The sequence below is a fragment of the Aspergillus foveolatus genome, assembly GCF_047715535.1.
Source record: "Aspergillus foveolatus strain CBS 279.81 unplaced genomic scaffold BDW70scaffold_42, whole genome shotgun sequence".
Taxonomy (NCBI): Eukaryota; Fungi; Ascomycota; class Eurotiomycetes; order Eurotiales; family Aspergillaceae; genus Aspergillus; species Aspergillus foveolatus.
This window is the reverse complement of record NW_027396106.1, coordinates 160,767-180,566: the sequence shown is the minus strand read 5'-3', so window position 1 is coordinate 180,566 and position 19,800 is coordinate 160,767. Positions and strand designations below refer to the sequence as shown.

Genomic DNA, 19,800 nt, shown 5'->3' with positions numbered 1-19,800 from the left:
TCCTCAATTATTGTATCAGCGGCATTGCACGTCAAGATTGCGAGGCGGAGTTGTTTAGCGGTCTTGACAGGGATAATTGTCGACGAGAGGATCCCATCTTCAGTACTGTATTCAACACTACTGACGAGAGGGGCGAGACCGAAAAGAAGACTTCGTCAAACAGGATCGACCAGCAGATTACATCTGCGGGCAGCGTGGAGAAAGTCCACAGAATTGTGATGGAAGCCGCAGTGCAGCAGCTCACCTCGTTCCTCGCTATGGATCCTGATGATATCCAGGAGCAGATGGCCGTCACAGATCTGGGACTGGACTCCCTCCTCGCTATCGAATTCAAGAACTGGGTAGTGAGGACCATGCAGGCTCCTATGCAGACGTCTGAGGTTCTGGATGCGCCGAGTCTTTCTCACCTGGTGAAGTTGATTGTACAGAGGTCCAGGCTCGTGCAAAAGGAATCATCATCAGCGCCAAATGGAACGTCTTCTGCTAGCGATCAGACAGACACTGTGGAGAAAAGAAGGGCTACTACTAGCAGTCCACTCCCTCCCCTTCCCATTCCAGAACTTAAGGCCATCATCGATCGACATCTCTCCTATCTGCGAGCTTTTGCAACGGACCAAGAGTTCCAGGAAACAGTTCGATTCGCGTCAGACTTTCAGACGCCAGGCACTATTGGGAGACGTCTATACGACCGTTTGCAAGCCATGAAGGCAGCCAATCCAGATACGTGGTATCACGATTTATACCTCCAGAACCAATACCTCGTTCGCAATGGTCCCCTCGCCCCCTATATGACCTTCTTCTTCACGCACCCAGTTAATATTGCGAGACACTCGCAAGCGGAACGGGCAGCCCTCATCGCGTCAACGGTTATACAGTATAAGTTTCGCCTGGAGAACGGCCAGATCCAACCCCGATATGTCAACGAGCAGCCGCAGTGCATGGGCCTGTACAAGTATATGTTTGATACGGTCCGTGAACCCACGCTGGGTGTAGATCTTATGAGGCGGTATCCCGGAAACGATTACTTTGTAGTCTTGCGGCGTGGACATGTCTACAAGATTAGGTTTGATCCGTCACCACAATATGCCCAATATGAGAGGCTTGAGAGAATCTTTCAGACCATCCTCGACACGCGTATAGACGAGGTCGACTGGTTTGGAGTCCTAACTGCAGCGGATCGTATTTCGTGGGCAAAAGTACACCTCCTTCTCACTCCGATTACCTTGTACATGCAAAACGGCTAACAACGAAGGCAGACTCGGCAAGAATTTATGCACCTTAGTGAGGAGAACGCATCGTATATTCGAACGATCGAACAATCCGCGTTTGTGGTCTGTTTGGACGATGGCTCTCCCGACACGCCGGAGGAGCGAGGCCGCCATTTCCATTTCTCAGACGGCTCCAATCGCTGGCATGACAAACCGATCGAGTTCATTATTGCTGCCAACGGGGCCTCTGGCGTTCTAGGCGACCATACTGGACTCGATGCAGGCACTGTCCATGGGCTGAACACCGAGATTGCGGATGCAATCCGTCGCCACCAGGACAGACGGACGCTGTCTAACGGAACAACTTCATGCGAAATTACGGTGCAGCCGGTTCGATATTCAGCAATCTCTCCCGGAATCGACGCTCGTATACACGAGACGCGCTCTATATATACGGCCGCCATCGCCAGCCGAGAACATCGATACACGACGTGGACCGGGTACGGCTCGTCGTTCATGAAGGCATACAAGATCCCAGCCAACAGTGCATTCCAGCTTGTGGTCCAACTGGCAGGGCGATACTACTTCGGACAGACCTCTCCGTGCTGGGAGACAGTGCTCCAGTCCAACTTCCACACGGGCCGGGTAGAAATCAACCAAGTGGTCACGGCGCAGGTCGCGGCTTTCGTAGACGCCGCTGCAAAGGAGGACATTCCACTGTCGGAATGCAGACAGCTACTCGTTGAGGCGGCTCGAGCCCATTCGAGCGCTGTGCTGGCTTGCACGCGAGCGGGCGGATCAGATCGATTTCTCTCCATGATGCGAGAAATTGTGGAAGACGACGAGCAGGAACCGGAGCTGTATAATGACCCAGTCTATAAGAGGGCGCGGCCGAGGAAGTTCATCAGCAATTGCTTTACGACGGGTATGGCTGAAAATGGATGCTGTCTGCGAGAAGAGGATGGGATCTGGTTGCATTTTGAGGTTGAGCCTGAAAGGTGAGTTGACTTCCCTCCCGTTTATTTCTGCTGCAAGACACTGACGTTTGCCTTTCTGAATAGCGTCAAATACTCCATCCTTGGTCCTGCTGGGGACACAGCGAGGTTCTGCGACAGTCTAGCGAGGGCCGCTGAAAAAGTCTGGGATATACTTCAGGCATCATAGCATTTTGTCATCTATAACAAATGAATTTCTTCAACTTCAAAGGAATAGTACGGAATAAAACGGAACAGTACAGGATTTGCAAAGGAGGCCTATTCACGCTTATTCATGACTCTTAATCGGACCCCTTTCGACTCAGGACTTTCGAGGCCTACGAAGCAGTCTCGAACCGTGTCTACGTCTCGCTCCTTCACCACATCGAACAGTTGGAAATCGAAGCGCCTGAGAATGACGCCTAGGCCAAGATACATCTGCGCATTTGCCAGACTAGTAAAAGGTCAGTCTAGGAGAGAAGACAAAAAGGGAACAGAAGAGACATACTTAACCCCTAGACAGCCGCGAGTCCCTTTTGAGAAGGGCGCAAAGTACTTGTCGAGATCGTGCTTCGCCTCTGCAGCCTTGATCCAACGCTCCGGCCTGAACGCCTTTGGCTCGGGAAAGATCCGCTCGTCCATGTGCATATGGTACAAGGTCATCCCGATGGGAGTTTTTGGCGGGATGACCCAATCTTTGTAGGTCAGAGTGTCGACTGGCTCGACCAGCATGATACTATCTGTGATGATGTTGCTGATGCGCAGATTCTCTTTGATACAAGCAGTCAGACAGGGCAGGGCTTGTAAGTCAGACAGCTTGACCGGCTGGCCTGGAGAGGGCATGAGCGAATCCAGCTCCTCCCGAACCTTCTCTAGCCACTTCGGATTGGCGTGGATATGGTACATCAAGTTTGCCATGGCTTTACCGGTCGTGTAGCCTCCTGCCACCACCATACCAAAGGCTTCTTCCGCCATGCGCTTGGGTGTTTTATCTTCTGGAAGAAGCACAGCGCTGTTGAGAATATCGTAAAAGATCGTCCTCTTCCTCTTCCCCTTCATAAAGGGATCTTTACCCTGTAACTGGAGCGCCTGGTCCCGCTCCCACTCCATTGTCACACGAGCGACCTTCGCTCTGATGGCCGCTTGCATGATGAAAAACTGCTCCATCGCCGGATTGGTATGTTTCACCACCCACTGCGGCACCCAGAAGAACATTTCTGCAAAGAAGGTCCAGTTCTTCAGAAAAGGGATACTTTCCAGCATATCCCAGAACGTCCTGCGCCACTCGGGTGCCAGATCGGGTTTGCTCAAGCAGCCGAAGCTCTGATCAAAGCAGTAGTCCGTGATGGTATCCAGCGTGAGCGCGCCAAAGGCTACCCCGGCTTCTAGGATATTGCCAGTCTTCAGGAAATTCTCCTCCACACTAGCCGAAAGCTGCTCCACCTTGTCCATGATGAACGGCTCGAGAGTATCCAACGAGCGCTTCGAGAAGAAGCCAGTTAATGCGCCCCGCCGTCTCCGGTGGTCGCTGCCCAGTAGGGTCGACTGCACTGAGCCTTGTGCCTCCTTACCCTGCCGGCTATACCGGTCGCGCCGGCCCCCCGCGAAGAGCACGTCTACGTAGTCGGGGTCGCGGATGGAGAGCTCATCGGGCGTCTTTCGGATAATGGGGCCATACTGGTCATGCAGCCGGTCCAAGTTCCAGCTAGAGCCGGGGTAGGGGCCCTTGAACCAGTCGTAGTATACTTCGTACCAGAATGTCGCGGCGGCGAGCTTGGGGCCGGGGAAACGACGCAGAGGATGAAAGTATAGGCGATAGACGACTAGAAAAATTCCGTAAATTGTCACAGGAAGAGCTGCAGACAGCAGGAGCCCGAGGAAACCCATAGTAGCTTATCAACCCTGTTGACATTAGGCTTAGGACTCAGGGTCGAATCCCAACTGAGAGGTGATAGTAGTTATACCAGACAGCCGTCCACCAGACAGCCGTTCACCACCTGGCTGGAATTTAGCCAATGGAATACAGCGTCCGTACGGCCTCCTATGAAGTCTTCTCTCATGGTCTAGCTTCAGCTCTGCAGGCGAAGGAGCTCGGGCACTTCCAGATATAGTACGGGCATAAGCTCCGTCTTTCGGCAGGCATTAGGCTGACGAGAATCCTTCAGTCGATACACTGCCCCCGCTTGTGACTTTTTGATTGATTCGATTGTTGAATTATCGGCTCGTTGCTCACAAGCTGGTGCATCCCTTCGTAACACTCCGTAATGAAAGGTATGGTTCTTACCATACCTGGAATACACTGTCATCCTTGGTATATATGGAAAAAGGGCTAAAAAAAGACTCCCACGATAACTTAGAGCTCTTCTTCCATCGCGGCAGGTACTGACTGGAAAAGCCTTGTCGCCTTCATGTCGTCCGCTCTAGGAAAAAAGGCTAGCACTGTGCTTGATGTCAAAGACGACGATCCCGACAGACAGTCAGGGACCAAAGCTTATTTTCGAGTCTGGAGGTACTCGAGCGTCCAGGATCATGTGATCAGGGTCACTGGACTCTTCGCAGCTATCGCATGCGGTGCAGCTTTACCGCTGATGACTCTTGTGTTCGGCACGCTGATCGACAACTTCAACGACTGGGGAGCCGGGAAGCTCTCGCCTGATGAATTTCGGTCTCTCGTCTCTCAGAATGCCTTGTGGTTCACATACCTCTTCATCGGCATCTTGATTCTCTCCTCATTCAACACTGCGTGCCTACGACTGACTGCTACCCGGTGCATCAAGGCCCTCAGACACGACTTCATCCGTTCAATCCTCCGCCAGGATCTTTCCTACTTCGACAATTGCCTGCCAGGTACGGTGGCAACCGTGCTATCCAGCAATGCAGACCTTGTCGAGATCGGTCTCGGCGAGAAGCTTGGGATCGCCGTCGAGGGCGTGGCCCAGCTCTGCGCTGCTTTTGTCGTCGCTTTCGCTCGACAATGGAAATTGACTCTGGTCGTCGCCGCGACTCTCCCACTGGCAATGCTTGTTATCGTTGTCACTGTAATCCTAGAGACGAGGATTACTACAAAGATCCTGGCCATCTACAGTACGGCTGGCGGGATCGCGGAGGAGGCGTTGGCCAGTACTCATATCGTCAAGGCGTACAACGCCGCAGCAAAGCTGCAAGCTAAGTACGACTCGTACTTGGAGAGGGCCACGCAACTAGGAGTCAAGAGGGGCCCGATCCGCGGTATACAATACGGGGCTCAATTCGCCATCATGTTTTGCGCCTACGCTCTTGCTTGGTTCTACGGAATTCGACTCCTTGTGAAAGGCGAGATTGAAAGCGGCGGCTACCTGATCACGTAGGAGAGCCTGTCCTGAAGACCGTCTAGACAAATCATGGTGCTAACTGACATAAGAGTCCTCACCTCTGTTCTGATCGGCAGCCAATCCCTCACGCTTATCGGTCCCTTCGTTGGCGAGGTTTCAAAGACGTCGGCTGCCGCCCAGGAGCTTTTCCAGGTGATCGATCGGATGCCGAACATAGACAGCCTCTCCAGCGACGGGAGGACGCTCACCGGTGTGACCGGACATATATCCTTCCGGAACGTCTCCTTTGCATACCCCTCGCGGCCTAATGTGAGGGTTCTGGATGATGTGACCGTTGACTTTGAAGCTGGGAAGACTACCGCCATTGTTGGCAGTTCAGGCAGCGGCAAAAGCACCATCCTAGCTCTGGTCTCCCGACTGTTCGATCCTCTCTCCGGCTCAGTTCACTTAGATGGACACCCAATTCACGAGTTGAACATTCGCTGGCTCCGCGGCCAAATCGGGTCTGTCCAGCAGGAGTCAGTGCTCTTCAGCGACAGCATCTTCGCCAACGTCTGCCACGGCTTCTTCGGAACCGACATGGATCGTCTACCAGAGCATGAGAGGCGAGTTCTCGTGCAGGAAGCATGCGAGGCAGCATTTGCTCATCACTTCATCCAGGATCTGCCCGAACAGTACGACACTCCAGTTGGGGCTGGAGATGGCCTGTTAAGTGGCGGACAAAAACAGCGTATCGCAATCGCCCGCAGCATTATCCGGAATCCTCCCATCCTGCTTCTGGATGAAGCCACCTCTGCACTGGACCCAAAGGCAGAAGAGACCGTGCAGGCGGCGCTCAATAATGTGTCCAAGACGCGGACAACGATCATTGTTGCCCATAAGTTGTCGACTGTGCAGCGAGCCGACAACATCGTCGTTCTCCACAAAGGACGATTAGCGGAGCAGGGATCGCACCGAGAACTCCTAGCAAAGAAGGGGACATACTTCGATCTCGTCGCTGCTCAGACTGAGGATGGTATCATACCCACAGCCGGAGACCAAACTGGGACGTCTGAAGCTGACAGCGTCCCTGTAAAAATGGAAGCTCTTGAAGAATATAACAGCGCCATGAGTAGCCAGTCATCGAAGGCTACCGCTCGTGAGAAACGAGTTCCCCTTCTAAAGTGCCTTTCCATTCTCTTGCGCGGCCGGATACAGCTGTGGCCCCTCTTCTTCTGCGGACTGATTGTCTCTATCGGTGCAGGCAGTGTCTTCCCTGTTCAAGCGGTCGTCTTCAGCAGGGCCATCCTGATATTCCAATTTCCCCTCCCTGCAATGGCAAGTGAAATGCTTCACGAGGGCAACTTCTGGGGCATTATCTACATTGTCCTTGCGGTATCTGTCCTGATCTGTTACGCCGGCCTGGGTTTTTTCTTCACCGTCGCAGCGTCTTTCTTGAGCGGGACATACCGCAGTCGATACTTTGCAGCAATGCTCAATCAGGACGTCAGCTTCTTCGAAGAAGAAGATCAGTCAGCTGGGGTATTGACAGGCCGACTTTCCACCGATCCCCAGCGGATAGAAGATTTGGTCTCCCTCTGTCTGGGCTTCATTCTTCTTGTAGTCGTCAATGTGCTCGCCTCATGCATACTAGCCTTGGCTGTTGGGTGGAGGCTTGCGCTCGTTGCTATCTTTGGATGTCTTCCACCATTATTTCTTGCCGGCTATGTTCGGGTCAGGCTGGAGATCACCAGCCAGGAACGGACGACCAGGCTCTACTTAGAAAGTGCCCGGTTTGCTACGGAGGCGATCAGTGCCATTCGCACTGTAGCCAGTCTCACGCTGGAGGAAAAGGTCATTCAGATGTATGATGAACGGTTGTCGCACACCTCGCCTAAGTTCATCCGAATCACCCTTGTTTCGGCCATTTTATTGGGGTTATGCGAGAGTCTTTATCTTGCCACGCTAGGGCTAATCTTCTGGTATGGGGTCAAGCTTCTATCACAAGGGGAATACAACGTCGAAACGTTTTTCATGGTGTTTGTTGCCGTGATCTTCGGTGGTCAGGCAGCTGGATTCCTGCTCGGCTATACAGTGAGTAAGTATATGTTTGTATATGCTTGTGCATCTATTCTCTCCTCCCTTTCTAATAGGGCCTATCTAGATACCGCAAAGGCACACACAGCTGCAAACAACATTATCCATCTCCTTGACTCCCGGCCGTCAATCAACGCCTCCACCCCAAGGCAAGAGACAGTCCGATCAGACTCGGACACTGCTATCGAGTTCAAGAACGTGCACTTCAGCTATCCGGCCAGGCCCACGGTCCCCGTGTTGCAGGGGCTATCCTTTAAGGTGAAAAAGGGCGAACACATTGGCGTTGTCGGCGCTTCTGGGTGCGGTAAGACCACGGTGATATCGCTACTGGAGAGATTCTACGAGGCTGGCTCTGGGGAGATCCTCATCAACGGCATCCCCCTACAGGATATTGACGTCCACAGCCACCGTGCCCGCATCGGCCTAGTCACCCAGAACCCAACCCTCTACCAAGGCTCCATCCGCGATAACGTCCTGATCGGCATCAACATTTCTCACAACGAGGAGCTGGACGGTCAAATTGAAGAAAAACTGACCAATGCATACGAAGCTGCAAACATCCAAGACTTCATCCAATCCCTACCAGAAGGTCAGCAGACCGATCCTGGCACCCGTGGGCTAGCCTTATCGGGCGGCCAACGACAGCGCATCGCAATTGCGCGAGCACTGATCCGAGACCCCGAGCTCCTCCTGTTCGACGAGGCTACGAGCGCGCTAGACACTGAAAACGAGAGGCTTGTCCAAGAGGCTATTGAACGTGTTTCTCAAGGTCCCGGAAGAACTACAATTTCCGTGGCACATCGGCTCACAACGGTAAGACGGTGTGATCGGATACTAGTCCTGCATGCGGGACGAGTCGAGGAAGAAGGGACTCACGCGGAACTGATGGCGATAGGGGGACGGTATTATCAAATGGTCCTTGCTCAGGGCCTTGACAAATAAAACAATAGATACGACATTTACTTCCGGTGCCAATTCAATAAATCTTTTAAGCGAGACTACTGGATGTTTTACCTGGTATGAAAGGCATGGGGCAGCGGACTTGTGAACAGCTGTTCGTAAGTAGGCAGCAAACACAGCGAAGGCCGATGCTGGTCTATTCCTTGGATCTATGTTGATACCAGCGTATCCTGCTTAGAGAATCGAGACTATAAAGTCAGCCAACTCCAGGTTAGTGGTGGCGATAAAACTCTTAATCTCTGGATGCGAACATATCAAAGGGGCGCCGCAATGTCCAAGAACGCACAATCTAATTGAGTCCGAACGGGAATTTGTTGCTGGTTTCAAACGCCTATTTTATAAGCTAGGAGCGGATGTCAGCTTCGATTCTCTCTCTGGGATGCTCCAACTGTTATCTGGAGATCCGAAATCGGGAAATGGGATATTCTGAGAATAGACCTCTAGACTGTACATTTTAAAGAGAACGTCCCGTCCAGTGCAATTGGCGTGCCAACAATGGTCAATGAACGCCCGACCTTGGTCGGAGGTGCCTTCGCTCCGTCATGGCACTCATAGCCAGTAGTATCCGGCATGTTCGAGCCCGCACTTACTGTATAGGACTGGGGGGTGGAGAAGGGACCCTTACGTTGCAGGGAGGGCAAAGTGCCGGAAAGGTAGTGATTAATATGTGTGATTTGGACCTCACTGGGGCGAGTATTATTTCTTTCCCTTTGAGTTGAACCAAAGTATACCCGCTCGCTGAGCCAGGAACTCTGGCTGCCAATCATCCGCATCTTTTCAATCTCCACGCTACGTATGTCATTGCCGGTGGACTAGTTAGCCTGGAATGGGGTATTGCTCATTGGACAGCCTCCTGCGGTGTCCGGTATCTTCATCTGCTCTCGCGGAGGGGAGCGTTCAATAACGAGGTTGGAAGTTCTTGCAAGAACTTGCTGCGACGAAGTCGACGACGACTGGGAAGAAGTAGGAGGCTATATTATACTAGAATTAAAGGTGGAGTCCATGGTGGACGCCGTGATCAAATAGAATAGATGCTAGTGTCGATCCGGCATAGCGGATAGATAGATCGATCTTCTGCCTATAAGATAGTCTAAAATAGAAAAGACTGTGATGTCACCGTCTTCTGAAAATGTCAGTCTAGAGTCAAGCTCAACAGAGCCTTCGTTTCCCGCTGATATTGCCAAGACGGTTCTCTTGAGTGTGGTTCGGTGGACAGTACTCTGCAGATAGGGACAGTAAAAATCTGATCTATTTAATACGCGTCACTAATTAGATGACAAGGCATTTGGTTATCTTAAAGCGAGTCACAGTTACCCCGCCGTTCACCCGCTTTTTAAGATTTCTTACTTTGATATTGAGACCACTGGGCAAATTTTCAGTTCATACAAGTCATAGTCTGTAGCCTACTCTATGTAGTAGAGTAATAAACTTGTTCCTCAGCCAGTCCCGCCGGGCCCACCACCCGCCAAGCTAGGCCCACCTGCTTAATTAGGCTAGTTTCCGCTGGGGGTCCAGACGAGTCCGCGTGCGACTTGTGGCTTGCCATGATGCCTTCTCCCAGTCCTAGTCACGCTCTTCACCTTGAGGCTTGTGCCCTCCGCTCTCCGCTCTCCGCCCTGCACGATGGATCCCACCCACCTCCAACTAGCTCAGCCCTCCCAGCAGTATAGACTCGATCCGGAGTTAACATCCGCCTCGTACGGAAACTCAATCGGGCTGCCGCAACCCCAGCACTCTCTCCTCCAATCCCACTCGTCCATCAATCCATCCGCACCGGGCGAATTACCATGGCCCCAGCGCATTCTCAGCGAAGTCCGCGATTTACTGCTCCTTCTCAGCCCAGACGGTGTAGTCCATTTTGTCTCTCCCTCATGTAAAGCAATCACAGGCTTCGACAAGCCCCACCTCGAGCACGATTACATCACGCGCTTCATCCACGACGAGGACAAGCCCATCTTCGCGCGCGAGCTGCGCGAGTCTGTCTCCATGGCCAGGCCGTTCCATTGTCATTTCCGGATGTACCAGGCTGATAATTCGACCTGTCTACTCGAAGCGCATGGACACCCGCATTTTGAGCAGCTCAACAATGACGCCACTGGCGCTGCAAACTTCAACCAGTCGCAGCAGCAGCAGCAACAGCAACAACAACAACAACAACAACAACAACAACAACAACAACAACAACAGCACCAGCACCAGCACCAGCAGCACATGCAAAAATTCTGTCAAGGTGTCTTCCTTGTCTGCCGGCCGTACCATAACGAAAGCATGCACCTTCTCGACTCGTTCCTCGAACATGAACTCGAGAACGTCAGATTAAAAGAATGCATTGCGCAGCTGAAATGTGAAGAAGAGCGTGACCTTCGAGCCGCCGCGCAGCAGACAAGGTTATCGCAAGTCCCGTCCTCGCATGCTCATCGGCCTATTCCGCAGACGCACAAGGCGTTTGCTTCGAATCTGGATCCGTCGTTGCTCTCCAGCGGTGCCGCGGATGATAATGAGTCCTCAGATACGCTGGATAATATTAATGATATGGACGTTGATTTTGGCCAGGGCCAGGCAAGGGCTGCCCGCGGACAGAAACAGGGCGGCGAAGAAACATCTGTATCCCATCTCAACGACGTCGAGCTTCTTACGGGTCTGTATTTCACCAAGGGTGAAAGAGCCCAGGGCATAAGCACGGGTACTAGAGACGGCCGGCTCTATTACTCGACGACCACTGACGCCAAACCATCACGGGAGCAACGTGTGCCCCCAGAAAATGAGTCCAGGAAAAGGCTGAAGGCTGAATATAAATGCGCGGACTGTGGCACATCCGACTCGCCTGAGTGGAGGAAGGGGCCGGAGGGACCAAAGACGCTTTGTAATGCTTGCGGGTGTAAGTGGTCTACTCCTGATTTTACTGCTGTCTACGGCTGTGTTCATATTTTTTTACTTTTGTTTCTCTATAAGAACTACACTGACGTTGACGTTTGGCATTTAACAGTACGCTGGGCGAAAATGGAGAAGAAACGGCAAGATTCGGGATTATGACGCCCTCCAACGGAATCTCTCTCCGGGTTTGTCTTCTGGATTCGACTTTTGTCTCTGCGGTCATCATGGGTTCAATATGTTCCTTTCTTGATCATAAAACTATAACGATACCTCGCATACCTATCTTTTAGTAGGACTACGAATGCGCACGATACAAGACGACACGGCACGACACGGTATGATATCGGCCACTTCCATATCTCGGGTTCTTATATTAAATTGATATGACTTGTTAGCCGGGCAAATATTTCCAGTTCTCGAGCTATATATACGCATGATGTCAAGACTCTCCTAGTTACGGCTTATCCTGTATTATCAAAGTGCTTTTTCGACTATTCACGAATTATCGGTTGTGCTTGTCAATTGCCTTGCTTGGTATATCATTATGGAATCATGTGCAACGGCGATATTATGAAAAACGTAGTGAAAGTATTGTAACTCCTGGTATCTGACGACTTGCAAGCAGACGGTATAAGCGAATCCGACGAATATGTCTAAAAAGAAATCTCTCCCTCATTGTCGATGTCACAGATGCTTAGCAGTTTTAGTCCCTAAGCATTGACATCCTCGCTGCTCAGGTTGGTTTCCGGTCCTCGGATGCTCGGGAGCATATTATGATGCGAGACTTTGTAGAACGAGACCACTCGTGCAAGCGACTGCTTATTTCTTTGCCTTCTTAGGGGGCGGTGGAAAATATATTTGCGGCTGGGGCTGCTGAATTGTCGGCCCGGCTTCGACTTCCTGGCTGACAGAAACAGCCTGGGGCGTTGGCGCAGTAAAATGTTCTCGAAGAGGGAGGTCCGTAGATGTGGGTGTAGACGCGTCGTTCGAATCGAGTCGGTTGAACGCCAGACTGCGCGGCGTCACCACAGGCATTGGCGAACGTGGGAATTGAGCTGTCGCCGTCGCTGTACCTCCTGGGCCTGGTGTCATCGGGATCGCACTGGGGGTCATAGGAATCATTGTGGGGGATTTTAGGATCAAGTCCTCGTATGCTTTCATTGTTTCTTTTTCTTCGCGCTCTCCGTCACGCTCGGCCCGCTCTTCTTTGGTTATGAAGCAGTTTTGGATGGCGATGCCTAGTTCGACAGTGTACAAGACACTGTTGGATCTGTTAGCTTGGACAAAGAAAAACGGAGCTTGAGGTCGGGACTTACATGATGAGGATGGTGAATGCGAAAAGGGCCTTGGCTTGCTGGCAGTATGTGATGTTTCCTGAGTCATGGGCGACATTGCAGTTCTTGGTGATGTACCATGGGGCCCCGGACTGGCGGTGGTCTGGGTCCGAGGTATCGCTGCCGGCTTGCCATGCGGCGGAGACGCAATAGACGATGATCAGACCGGTCTGGACAATGCCCAGGACGATGGGGTATAAGAGGCCAAGGATGTGGAGCGGGACCTTGGTGATTAGGATAAAGGTGCTTAAGATAGAGATTACAAGGTTCCAATCCGTAGTGCTGCCGGCTATCAGCTTATTTCTTCATCAATAAACGAGCTACTGGAGAGGACATACAACGAGGACCAAACTTTTGGAGTGTTGTAGGGGCGATAGTTAGCAGCAGCGTAGACAGCCGTGTCAGGAGAGCTGTTGAAGCCATTCTCATAGCCGTCTTGCCATAACTTGGTTCGATACCGATCGTGTGCGGCGATGCCGGTGAATGTGAGGATGGGGATGATGAACGCGAGCTCCACGGCCATCAAAATGTAAATCAGATTGTGGTTGCGGTATTTCCTTGGAATATACATGGTGCTCGAGGTTCTGGCTTCCAGCCAGGTCGCCGAGAAGTTAGACTATGTATGATTGCTTCTGGAAGGAATCGAGATTGACTGAGGCCAGACCTGCTGGCTGTATATTCAATGCAGTCGCATCGGAAGCCTATCGGTCGGGTTTAGACTCTTGGGAAACACGAGACGCTGAAACAAGTACCAAGAGAAAAGGTCGAAAACCAACCCGGGGAAGCGCCCATAATTATGCAGTCAGACTCCTCGAGACCGAGTCCTCCACCGATTCCCAACATCAGGAGAGGGGAAGCTTCGGCGCTTCAATGGCAGGCAAGAACGCTGACAGGCGTGCGGTGAAATGTTTCCCAGCATACATCTGGCCAATGCGGGCTGTCGTGCAAGCGCCAACACCGACGCAAGCTCAGAGTTGTGCACCAATGGGGCGGCAGAGGACTAATGTCAGTGCTGGCCCATCACACACTAAAGTAGCCCGTGTGATGGACAAGGCGATCTGCAGGCTCAGTGCCGGTGGAGTCCTTGACAGCGTCTGGCGAGCCCGACCAGTGACTTAATCGGCCTCATTTGGTCTCGGATGCTCACGTCTGGTCTCGACTGCAGTTCATTCTGGGTGGAGACAGCAAAAGAGTAAGCAATATCAGTACCTTAGCATCTGCCAGGGATAGCGATTATTATCACACACTAACACCCATCCATAGCAAATTGATTGACTGAACGAGATGTGATAGCATTGCAGTTACAGCGATGCTTTGATAGAATTCGACGTGGAACTCGAGGATGTGTGTTGTGTACGAATAGCTTCATGCGGAAAAGTAACGGCAAGTCATGTGCTATTATGTAATCAACAACTAAACGTCACTCAAGTTCAAGTTACCTCGACTCCATATTTCTCTCATCATCTAATGTTGGTTTAGAATATTTCAAAGTATTCCCAGCTGGTAATTGCTCTGCATGCAGATTTCATACTTGCAACGCCGCGTCTGTCTTATCCGTCGCCTCGATACTTTCCCCATCACTTCTCTACTTCCGCGGACTACCATGAGTTCTCCATCAAGGAAGCTTTCAGTGCCTCATACTGTACGCACAGCTGCGGAGCCTCGACAGAACAGATTGTATCTTGTCCGGCTATCGCACATTGAACAGGCCAATCCTACAGTCCGGCTCTTGCAGCTTGCTCTACCTCCCAGTGTACAAGACCCGAATTCGCAAGATCAACTCGAAAATTCTGAGGATGATGTATGGACTCAACAGCTCCTGATCGTTATATAGCTTATACTAATAATGCTGCAGGCTACGTTACCAGAACCATTCACGTTCTTCCCAGGGCAATGGCTCGATGTTCATATACCTTCCGTCCCAAATGCCGGGGGGTTTAGTATCACGTCCACACCTGCAGATGCTCAGGTGCTCCCGTCACTGGAGCCCTCGCCTGAGCTTGTCCCGGCAGACGAAGAGGTGCCTCCTCCCATTGATCCGCTAGGCCGTGAGCCATATGTAGAGCTGGCCGTTCAGAATGCTCCATCTAATCCCGCCAGTGCATGGCTCTGGCGGCCCAAGGAAGAGATCTTGGGTAAGGATCTAAGCATCCGAGTTGGCGGCAGCTTTATATGGCCACCTGCTGGTGTCAAGCTCGAAGAACTTCAAAATGTTGTCTTCATTGCTGGCGGGCTAGGGATCAAGTAAGTCTACTTCTGCATGCGAAAGGTCTGTCGAGTATCCTTGCTAATACCCTGTAGTCCTCTCATCTCCATGCTCTCCCATCTGAACAACAACGATGAAAGCACTGGTGTCTACCATCCCTCTCTGAACATCCACATTCTCTACTCTTCCAAGCTCCCAGAATCGACAACACCAGAAACAGCCCTCGACCAGATATTGTTCCTCCGGCGTCTGCGGGAGATCGTCCGCTCTCAGTCTCAGTTCCAGCGTTTGCGTATTGCCCTTGATCTTTTCCTTAGTAACCTACAAGACCAGTCATCTCCACTCCTGCGTCAATCTCCAGAAGATCTAACCATTCATCCTCGCCGCATTAACCGAGATGATCTCGCTAGAACTGTCACCGGAACAGACAGTAAATATTCTCCTGATAACACAGTATGCTATGTCTGCGGTCCACCTCAGATGACGGACGAGGTTGTCGGCGTCGTCACTGAACTTTTAAACGGGCGAAAGGATCGAGTCTTCTTCGAGAAATGGTGGTAGGCATGAGGAACTTGTCCATGAATAGCCCTCACCCAGAAAACCACTCCGAAGTTTTGTGATCGATTGAGAAACCCTCTCGACTTATTTTTGCCACATTCGTCGGCCAGCAACACTGAACCTTCCTCAACCCATATAGACATGTGCAGAACCCCGACTTCAAAACCAAACTCTTCCTCTAAGAATGCGTCTGCATGGGCCAACCTCTTAAAGCGGGCCTGGCCGACATCCTTGGCTCTAGACCCCGTCTTATTGGCTCAGACCCTCAACACCGCGCATAGCGGTCCCGGATGCCAAACAACGCATCCTCCGACCAGGACGCTACCACTGTAGAGACGGTACCTCGGTCTTGGTTGAGAGCTAAAAGTGGATTGACAATGGTTTGACATTCCGGGCTTTTAGGCTTTCTTATTGGCTCCAGGTTTGTGGGCGAAGAGCTCAAATACAGTGAGCCTGGGTCGTGGATACTCGAAGACTCCGGCCTTATAGTTAGATGAGAACCTGGACCTGCGCTGGAGGAATGGGCTTCGGCAATTTGTTGCCGGCTTCGATGTAGGTCTATTGTACCAGCAAACGACAGGGCTTTTGGTCTTTGCTGCATACATTAACATACTGGAACACCTGGGAGGGTGAACTGAAAGTCTTATCCTCTGAATAGCTTCTATATAATTATCACTTTTGGACTGGAGAATGTTGAAGCTATCGAGCTCTTCGTGAAGTCATGGGCTGGTCTATTTCTGTAGATCCCAGCCTAACTGCCACACATTACTGTTCGGGATGCCTTCGCCCACCTAGATTGACTAGTTTTGATAACCAACTAAAATCAAGGCATTTCGCTTAGGTTCACCATTTTTATACTCAAATCCTCATAGAATCCTTCATAGAGAGACGTCCTTTGACTGATGTCGAAATGCAAGACCATATTACGCGCACCACCCACCCAACTACATCTTACAAATGACATACCAGTGAAACTTTTATGCAACCTAGGCCTGTCTCATCATACATGTGGGACCAGATTCAAGTTCATGGTCAATCAATCTTGTCCCTTGACCATACCCCCATCGACAATCATCATCTCATCAATTCTCGCATCCGTATTGCCATACTCCAACCGCTTGTACGTAACAACCCGACCAGGGTTCATATCAAAGTCAAAGAACCGCACGCGACGGATGAAGCCACCGTAGCCGCCATAGCCACCAAAGCCGGCTCCTCCTCCGTAACACATCCAGAGAGACGGTTTCTGGGCCTCGTTCTTGCTGAGGGCGCAGTAGTCGTTTGCGTGATCACTGCGGAATTTATTAGCAACTATACTTCCTTGTGTTATGATTAGATAGTACTTACTGTCCACAACCGACAAAGAGAATCCCTTCTTCTTCGAGGGCATCCTTAAATCCGGAATTAAACCCTGGCGCCGTGGAGGGCTCGGACCAATTTCCTCGGAAGTAGTTTCCTCTTTGAGCGAACTCAGGAAGAGGAATGTGGATGAATGCCATGTCCATGTGCATATATGCGTATTGTTGATGTTTGGCTTTCAGACCTTGGGCTGTGGTCTTGAACCAGCGAATCTGGTTGGGCTTGATCCAATCATAACCCCGGAACTGGCGCTCATCTGGTGAGTATGAATGTGAGTCGAGGAGGTAGAGCGTTAGAGCGGAATGGTCGGTATTTCCACGACCGAGGACTTCCACGATATAATTACCAACGCCATCTATATCTTCTGGGCCAGCCGACGAAAGCGAGTATGGCAAATCTTCCAAGATCGCCATGGATTGATGGCGATCTAGATTACCCTCATCGTCATGGTTACCGAAAATAGCGGCGTAGGGTATCTTGCGGTCGACTAACAACTTGACGGACTTGAAGAGAGGACTCTGTGCATCTCTGGACGTCTCACCGTTCACTTGGTCTCCGCTCAGAATAACCAAATCTGGCTGCTCCTCATCAAGAAGTCTCTCCACAAAGTCTAGCGTTCGAGGATCCGCCTCACATCCCTGGCCAGGGATAAGCTCCGGGGGCACAGGGTCCCGGCAGTGTCCTAGACCAGTACTGAGATGGAGGTCCGCCAGCTGCATGATCTTGAATCGACCATTCTCGTTGATCCTTGGTACCGGCTTCTTGACTTTTAGTGGGTCTCCTCTCCGAACCGTGATCCGAGCTTCCAGGCCCTCTGTCCGACTGTCCAGCAACACTGGTGTGTCCTTAACTTCCCAACCGGGGCGAGGATCCACCGCATCGGCGCCGAAAAGGACATCAACGGATGTAATGGCGCTGTGGGAATCGCTCGCGTGTCGCTTCGCCGTCCTCTTTAACCATATGCCGCCGGGTCGCTGTTCCCAATCGGCTTTATCTTCTTTCGGATCATCTTGGACCTCTGGCGCAAGTCTGCTAATTTTCAGGTCGATAACGACCTTATCCACAGGAAGAAGCTCCTCTTCCTTCTTCCGCTGGAATCGAACGTATGCTGCGGAGGTCCAACCCGTCCGCAGATACAAGTCTTTCTCCACCTGAGTCCACCCTGGTGCCGAAGGTTTGCAGCTCGACAGGAGGTTGAGGATCGAGCACGTCACTACGGTCACGTCCGTTACAACAAAGCCCGCATAATGAGAGGGAAGATGGCCGTGAATTGAGGCTGGGAGAACACGGAATCTGTTATCTAGAGTGACAATAAGAAGTAGAGAAAACGAAGCAAAAATGGCGAGCTGCACACCCGCGCGAACCTGCAGAGAAGAGAAAATGGTCAGTATGTGTGCACTGAGCTCCGCTCCACAAGTTGGGGAAAGCGGCTCTTTAAGCGGATGGTGTCATACAAAACGGCGTGTCATGATCGTCGATAGCGCCCCTGGCAAGTTCTAAGCATGTGTAGAACAGCCGGACGCTGGAGCATGATGCGAGTTGAGTCTTGAGAACACAGAGCACATTCAGGGGCTCGCCCAAAGTCAGTCCAAGCAGGAGGCCATCTCAAGGGGCCGTTCATTTTCTCGAGGTGAAGACGGCAGGGGTCGAACTGGAAGGCGGTCACATGCGTGGCGACTCTGCCGAAATACGAATACGAGGCCTTTCTATATGACAATTGTTCGTTCTATCTCTAGATCTATGCACCCCCTTCTAATATCCTAGATCAGTCGCTTTACTCCTTCTGTTCCTTCTTTACCTTCATCTTGCCGCTCAGGATATCCTTTGTGGTGGCAAGAATCGATGACCAATCCTCAAAGACCGTGTATGGCATCCCTTCTCGCTCACAGTAGGTGATCAAATCTGGACAAGTCAGTGTCGCAATCTTTGAAGAAGAAAACATGATCAACATACCCTTGCCGGCCTTTGCGAAAAGCAAATCTGTCTCGCTAGCAGCAGACAAGTCCGAAACACCGTCACCGGCGTAAAGCAGGGTTGGACGCTCGTCGAACGGCACCGCAGCGTACGGCTTAATCTCCAAGGATTTATCATGGCCGAAGTGACTAGATTGAACGTTAGCATTCTGCACGAGAGCATGAAGATCGCTAATCATACGTGTCATCGTGATATTTTATTTGCCACCCACCCGGGGTGTTGATGTCCCTGCCATCACGGCTTTCAACGTCGTTGGCGACAATTGTAAGATGGTCATCAATTTTGTGGCCCAGGAGAGTCTCCAATAACGTCTGGATCACGGGAATCATCCCGGAGGACAAAATCACAATAGGAACGTTGTTCTCCTTAGCCCAGTAGTAGAATTCCTTGAAATGCGGGTCCAGGCGCATGTTCTTCTTGAGGATCTCGAGGCAGTCATCGAAAGCATTGGGGACGCTGTCGAGCATTTCCCGGAAAGAATCACTTCCAAGGCGAACTATTAGCATCTCGTGCGAATGTACTGTTACGCCACCATTTACCGAAAAGTAACCTTATTCTCAAGTACGTCCTTGTTAAGCTGGCGGCGCTTCTCCTGGCCAAAGCCAAGGTTGTCGGTCTGGCAGAGGCATTTGATCAGTATCTGACTACTGCGGGAGAGGTCAAGGGCTGTACCATAAAGTCATTGCCTACAATTGTCGTGATTAGCGCCAGTACATTGTAACCGCAATTGCTATGAACTTACTGTCGTCGATAGTAATAGTGCCATCAAAATCTGAGAAGAAAATGATCTGAGGGTTGGTCTTCAGATAGGGGAGAGTCGAGCCCATCGTGGAGGAATGGCGGGGTAGTTTAAGCGCTGGGGGAAAAGGAGTCAACACAAAAGCACAGAGAATTTCGGGGGCATACGGCTAGATGAGTTCGAAAAATCTAATAAGAGGGTAAGAAATTGTACCTAACTAATGGTGA

The 19,800-nt window shown here is 51.3% G+C and overlaps 7 protein-coding genes across 7 annotated transcripts; 4 read left to right on the top strand and 3 right to left on the bottom strand.

Moving 5' to 3' along the window:
* Positions 1-353: 353 nt before the first annotated feature.
* On the top strand, positions 354-2,372 carry BDW70DRAFT_169680 (choline/carnitine O-acyltransferase; the record flags this gene model as incomplete). Its single annotated transcript, XM_073742748.1, has 3 exons — positions 354-1,196; positions 1,257-2,206; positions 2,270-2,372. 3 exons carry the CDS (start codon positions 354-356, stop codon positions 2,370-2,372), a joined length of 1,896 nt encoding a protein of 631 aa, XP_073593986.1.
* A 73-nt stretch (positions 2,373-2,445) lies between these two features.
* BDW70DRAFT_86891 (cytochrome P450) lies at positions 2,446-4,300 on the bottom strand. Its single transcript, XM_073745064.1, has 2 exons — positions 2,691-4,300; positions 2,446-2,636 (listed from the first exon to the last, which is right to left on the bottom strand). The coding sequence occupies exons 1-2, from the start codon at positions 4,067-4,069 to the stop codon at positions 2,462-2,464; spliced, it is 1,554 nt and encodes a 517-aa protein (XP_073593985.1). The 5' UTR covers positions 4,070-4,300; the 3' UTR covers positions 2,446-2,461.
* Positions 4,301-4,590: 290 nt separating this feature from the next.
* Positions 4,591-8,806, top strand: BDW70DRAFT_169678 (P-loop containing nucleoside triphosphate hydrolase protein; the record flags this gene model as incomplete). The annotated part of the gene is made up of 3 exons (XM_073742747.1): positions 4,591-5,525; positions 5,583-7,570; positions 7,637-8,806. 3 exons carry the CDS (start codon positions 4,591-4,593, stop codon positions 8,509-8,511), a joined length of 3,798 nt encoding a protein of 1,265 aa, XP_073593984.1. The 3' UTR covers positions 8,512-8,806.
* Positions 8,807-10,060: 1,254 nt separating this feature from the next.
* On the top strand, positions 10,061-11,622 carry BDW70DRAFT_86862 (GATA transcription factor LreB). Its single transcript, XM_073745063.1, has 2 exons — positions 10,061-11,407; positions 11,516-11,622. The coding sequence occupies exons 1-2, from the start codon at positions 10,153-10,155 to the stop codon at positions 11,560-11,562; spliced, it is 1,302 nt and encodes a 433-aa protein (XP_073593983.1). The 5' UTR covers positions 10,061-10,152; the 3' UTR covers positions 11,563-11,622.
* A 408-nt stretch (positions 11,623-12,030) lies between these two features.
* On the bottom strand, positions 12,031-13,483 carry BDW70DRAFT_86851 (uncharacterized protein). Its single transcript, XM_073745062.1, has 3 exons — positions 13,076-13,483; positions 12,720-13,019; positions 12,031-12,664 (listed from the first exon to the last, which is right to left on the bottom strand). Exons 1-3 carry the CDS (start codon positions 13,306-13,308, stop codon positions 12,223-12,225), a joined length of 975 nt encoding a protein of 324 aa, XP_073593982.1. The 5' UTR covers positions 13,309-13,483; the 3' UTR covers positions 12,031-12,222.
* An 857-nt stretch (positions 13,484-14,340) lies between these two features.
* On the top strand, positions 14,341-15,504 carry BDW70DRAFT_151898 (FAD-dependent oxidoreductase; the record flags this gene model as incomplete). The annotated part of the gene is made up of 3 exons (XM_073739359.1): positions 14,341-14,538; positions 14,593-14,981; positions 15,039-15,504. 3 exons carry the CDS (start codon positions 14,341-14,343, stop codon positions 15,502-15,504), a joined length of 1,053 nt encoding a protein of 350 aa, XP_073593981.1.
* Positions 15,505-16,537: 1,033 nt separating this feature from the next.
* On the bottom strand, positions 16,538-19,661 carry BDW70DRAFT_161951 (uncharacterized protein; the record flags this gene model as incomplete). The annotated part of the gene is made up of 8 exons (XM_073741059.1): positions 16,538-16,793; positions 16,849-18,224; positions 18,659-18,762; positions 18,814-18,962; positions 19,015-19,317; positions 19,374-19,450; positions 19,507-19,520; positions 19,577-19,661. 8 exons carry the CDS (start codon positions 19,659-19,661, stop codon positions 16,538-16,540), a joined length of 2,364 nt encoding a protein of 787 aa, XP_073593980.1.
* Positions 19,662-19,800: the final 139 nt, after the last annotated feature.

Excerpts from the sequence above, each read along its gene's own strand:
- BDW70DRAFT_86891 (XM_073745064.1), bottom strand. The coding sequence starts at position 4,069 with ATGGGTTTCCTCGGGCTCCTGCTGTCTGCAGCTCTTCCTGTGACAATT. Across the intron at positions 2,637-2,690 it reads CGCGGCTGTCTAGGGGTTAA|TCTGGCAAATGCGCAGATGT; the intron begins GTATGTCTCTTC and ends ACCTTTTACTAG.
- BDW70DRAFT_86862 (XM_073745063.1), top strand. The coding sequence starts at position 10,153 with ATGGATCCCACCCACCTCCAACTAGCTCAGCCCTCCCAGCAGTATAGA. Across the intron at positions 11,408-11,515 it reads GCTTTGTAATGCTTGCGGGT|TACGCTGGGCGAAAATGGAG; the intron begins GTAAGTGGTCTA and ends GGCATTTAACAG.
- BDW70DRAFT_86851 (XM_073745062.1), bottom strand. The coding sequence starts at position 13,308 with ATGTATATTCCAAGGAAATACCGCAACCACAATCTGATTTACATTTTG. Across the intron at positions 13,020-13,075 it reads CCAAAAGTTTGGTCCTCGTT|CACTACGGATTGGAACCTTG; the intron begins GTATGTCCTCTC and ends GATAGCCGGCAG. Across the intron at positions 12,665-12,719 it reads GCATTCACCATCCTCATCAT|TGTCTTGTACACTGTCGAAC; the intron begins GTAAGTCCCGAC and ends CAGATCCAACAG.